The sequence below is a fragment of the Sphaeroforma arctica genome (genome assembly GCF_001186125.1).
Source record: "Sphaeroforma arctica JP610 unplaced genomic scaffold supercont1.2240, whole genome shotgun sequence".
Taxonomy (NCBI): Eukaryota; class Ichthyosporea; order Ichthyophonida; genus Sphaeroforma; species Sphaeroforma arctica.
The window spans coordinates 2,747-7,387 of NW_014038318.1; the positions used below are offsets into that span (position 1 = coordinate 2,747).

Sequence of the window (4,641 nt, forward strand, 5' to 3'; positions counted from 1 at the left end):
ACTACACACACACACACACACACACACACACACACACACACACACACACACACACACACACACACATATATATATATTCGAATGATTTGGCGATGTATGGGTATCGGATGTTTACCTCCACGATGCAGCCTGTGTTACATAATGATGGTTGTAACTTGATGTAAGTTTGAAAAATTGAATTGAATTTAAGATTTCGAAACATGCAGGGCCAGGCCAGCGGTGGAGTTTGGTTTGGAAATCAATTGAAGAAGAAGTATGGGACAGATATAGTTTACATCACCACGGCCATCAATGAAACTGGGTGGAACATATTCGCTGCGCCGACACATGATGGTGTAGATGTTTGTGGACGCAGATTAGCGGATGAAATTCGCAGCACAATCAAGGCCAATCCGTCACTCACTCATATAAGTTTATGTGGGCTCTCGCTGGGGGGGTTGATCATCCGATACACATGTGGGGAACTTTATGAATCCGAGAGTGGCACTATTGGTGGTCTTATACCACTCAACTTCGTATCGTTTGCATCACCGCATTTGGGGGTCAGAAAGGTATTATGCCGTTATAGATCTTATTCGTGCTCAGCTGTTTCGGGCTTCTCTTCGTTTCTTAGTGAATGTTCTCTATATAAATTGGTATTGAAGCCAATTACATCGTTGGGACAATGTACCTCTTCTAATAAATGTTTACTTCCACTAGTCCATCTCCGAGCACCATTTCGTCCCGTGTTGGTGTTGCTTGATTGTTGACAGAAAAATCTTGCATCATTCCAACGGCAGACTCTGCCAGGATTTATGGGCGTTCTGGGCGGCTTCATCGTGGGAAATTCGTACCATCAAATGACATTGGCAGACAATGCGAACAAGAAAACATGCAACACTTTACTAGAGAGAATGGCGGGCATCCAGACACCGGAATGTAAGTTGGGGTGCGTTCTTCATTCACTGCCTATCGAAATTTATACTACACGTACTGTATGTGCGCACGTGCATCAATTATGGTACCACGCTGTTGTACGCCTGAGTCTCAACTTTCACATGTGAAATTTGGTATAGTTACAGTCTTTTTGGAATACTGATTGAACATGGTATCACCAACATACTCCACAGGTGCAGAGGCTTGCGGGGACAAACGTGCTTATCTTAAAGCACTGTCGAGTTTCCAACGACGATTATGCATTGGCAATGTGGAGAGCGATCCACAGGTACGTGACATGAGACCTCTACTATGTAAGCTCATCAAAACGGTTTAAACTATCCACGACGAAAAGAAGGTCGGCATCAGAGAGAGACTCCCGATTAGTTGAATGACCAGGATGTGATCATTTTTCGAAGAGCATAGTGCTGCACATGGGGGCTCTTTTCTAATCGTCCCTAATATTTGCTGTTCCATTCTTCACAGGTACCGTATCCAACTGCCACCATGGTGCCATTCTTCCACCCTGCTCATATGCCAGTTGACAGTAAGTGTACCACAAACCACTTCGTAGCGTGAAATATATCTTCGATTTACTGTGAACTGTTGCAATATCTTAACTATGTGCCTCGCTATAGATTGTTAAATCGAACTGGCTCGGGCCTACTTGTCCAAATTAATCAGGAGAGTCGCAGTATGCGAATATCGTACGAATTGTGCGAAACGAGGAACTCCCTTCGAATCCCGCTTCAATAGACGAATGGTTCAATTCTGTTGGAGCTGAGGAGCTACAAGCTGAGGTACGACATGTTTCAATTTATCGAATTTTGCTTGCCACTTTATGATTCATAGATGATGCTTTCAGATTGTTTATCAGTATCGGCTGATTTTATTCTGTCGCTAACTGCTTGGCGTTCATGTCAAGGAGAAGTCACTACACATCTTTCAATACTAAGCATATGATTATCAGTATTGATTTCGTTGGATTGATTATATGCGACGTAGATCTGGATAGAATCCTTACCAAAGCAAGTCTGGCTGAAGCTATGGTACTTCATCCGATAAATCAAGTGAGAGTCCCGAAGTCGCTTAGGGTCCGTTCTGTATTGTTTAATCGAAACGATTGTATACCCACTGAAATAAGCATAGCGCATCTTTGAGGACGAATCCCCCGAATACAAGATGTTGGTTTCAATCCGAGAGGCAACTTCGTGGACGCGAGTCGATACCCGGTTCGAAGGTTTCATGAGAAATTTCAGTCATGATTTGGTTGCTGGTAGGTGCTATTATCCTTCTTCGTGATAATGCAAAGTATGCATACCTACAAACTGGCACTTGGAGAAATCTTGATTTCTGTGTGTAGTTCCCACTAAAGAGCAGGGTGAGGGTGTGGCGGACATTCTGCATCTCACAAATAACTATCTCTTATGTACGATGCAGTGAACAAGCCCGCAATCAGCACAGCGGGTCAAGGTGTCGTCCAATTTGTAGTAGACGAAATGTTGGCACCATTCAAGACGACTGATCTGGGAACGGCATAACGCAATTTTCAATAGCAACTGAAGGTGTCGCTCACTATCAGAATCTCTCGATCGAAGTCTTTCGGAACTTGATGTGAAGATTTCCCAAGCTACTCCGTAGTTACTTTTAAGCGTGTAAACCACACTAGTCCAATGCATTCGTCTTGGGCCACAGCAAGTGAATAGCTTTAAGAAGCTCTCGAAATTGAGGAATACAACATGACGAAGAAATACCCGATGCCAGAAATTGCACCTAACACGCTTCTGGTAGTGTCAAAAATACGATCAGGGTGTTCTTTCTCTCAGGCTGTTCGCGACAATGAAGTGGTTCAGACCGAAATCGACAGCGGAACGCCCCCGCGTCGGTACGAGATATCACGCGCGAGTTTTAGAATGAACTACCTGTATGTGGTACTGTTACCACAGCGACTCTTTGCGAAATGCATAGTGCACACTTTTACAATAGCTAACATCTATCAACCTCTACAGAGTATCTGTCCGTTAGCAGCAGGAAATACCGTACATCATAAACATAGCAGCTATTCATAGCGTTGCTGCAAAGGTGCAGATAAAAACAGTAATTGCTCCCTGCAGCACTCAGCATAGAAATATATGGATCTCAGGAAAGCGATAAGAATTTTACTCAGTGGATCGATTAAAATTTCGATGTAATCTTTTATTACTTTAAATGACATCTACTTTCGCAGCACAAATTGCTCACGCGCCTATATATTGTAAATTCTTATTAATAGTTACCACGTTTTTGGGGTTGTACTTGACCACCACGGATCATCGGGCGTGCGAGCTTTAAAGAATCTAAGTGTTCGGGATATACTTCGAAACCCTGAAACGATCTTTAGCGAATATGACGCTGCAGCCAGACTGCAAGTGCTCTTTCATACTATAACGAACCTAGCATCGGAATCAACTATCGTTTATTATTGAAAAACTTGCCAGATACACACAAAACTATGCCTCGGCACCGTTGTAGCCAGGTGAGAGTACGTCCTCAATCTTTGTCACCGATACCCAGGCCGCGCCAATTGTGTGGTCTCACTCGGTCGACAATTTGAATGCCGGAGTAGGAAGGACGATTCCAGATGTCCAGACTATAAAGAGAGAAAAAGACAAAAATCAGTATCGTGTTAAACACGTCGGAGACCTAGTTGAAACACCGTATCCCATCACCAGAACAAAAATGTAAACCAGGTTATAAGACAGCAACGATGCACAAGGAACTTACTTCGCATCAGCGAGAGCAACCTGCTGTTTTAATCTCGCTTCCTGCTTGATTCTGTTTTCCTCCGGAGTCTGTTTACATACACAAACATATGTGAAAAACAAAAGAAGAAAATTGATTAGTCGTTGAGCTCATAAAAAAATGACAGGGTTAGTCCTCTATCATGTGGCGTCTATTATGCTCACAGAATCAATAAGCATGAATCAGGCAATTAACAATTTGAATAGAAGCAGTGTAAGATTCAGAGTATATTTTCCAAAACAGTAAATTGACTATATAGCCGACACTATCCGTGGGTCATAGAACCTTAGTCGCATACGTAACAGTAACAACTAATGGGCGAGATACTCACCTCCATGCCCTTTGCCAGCATTCTAGTCAGGAACCCGTCAGTTTTCTTGCCTACTTGCGTGGAGTAGTAATGTTCCATGGTAGAGCCGTCGGCCGCGGGCATCTGTCCATTAAGTATGTGCGACATCAGATGGTCAAAGATACGAGGAATGAAGAATCAACGAAAAAACGCACCAAGAACTCGAGTGGTTACAAACTACAGATATCAGGTGAAAGTTATAATTATTTACCTGAGCCTTCTCGCGCCTCATGCTCCACTCATCATGCACTTCAGGAGCGGTTTTAGTCAGCCCTAATTTGATCATGAAAAGGCCCGTGATCACACATGGAACGATCACGCCTGAAAATCGATAGATTGAAAGGGGTGCGGATGAGAATATAATAGAATTGCAGTCTCCAGCACTCAGAGTCTAGTAGGTTAACTCTCAATAAAAAGCAATAAGATTTAAAAAATAAATATTGCTACACTATTGGTGTGAGCAGTGAGCAGCACAGAAAGTATATATATATATATATATATATATATATACATGCAGATATACACACACACACATATATATATGTATCACACACACACACACACATATATATATTTATATACATATGCATACATAC

General features: G+C 42.5%; 2 protein-coding genes across 2 annotated transcripts; one reads left to right on the forward strand and one right to left on the reverse strand.

Moving 5' to 3' along the window:
- Positions 1–200: 200 nt before the first annotated feature.
- SARC_12347 (hypothetical protein) lies at positions 201–3,125 on the forward strand (the record flags this gene model as incomplete). The annotated part of the gene is made up of 7 exons (XM_014293546.1): positions 201–551; positions 780–918; positions 1,110–1,204; positions 1,402–1,462; positions 1,600–1,715; positions 2,065–2,191; positions 2,356–3,125. 7 exons carry the CDS (start codon positions 201–203, stop codon positions 2,454–2,456), a joined length of 990 nt encoding a protein of 329 aa, XP_014149021.1. The 3' UTR covers positions 2,457–3,125.
- Positions 3,126–3,444: 319 nt separating this feature from the next.
- SARC_12348 (hypothetical protein) lies at positions 3,445–4,331 on the reverse strand (the record flags this gene model as incomplete). Its single annotated transcript, XM_014293547.1, has 4 exons — positions 3,445–3,544; positions 3,679–3,746; positions 4,028–4,129; positions 4,257–4,331. The coding sequence occupies 4 exons, from the start codon at positions 4,329–4,331 to the stop codon at positions 3,445–3,447; spliced, it is 345 nt and encodes a 114-aa protein (XP_014149022.1).
- Between the last annotated feature and the right edge of the window lie 310 nt (positions 4,332–4,641).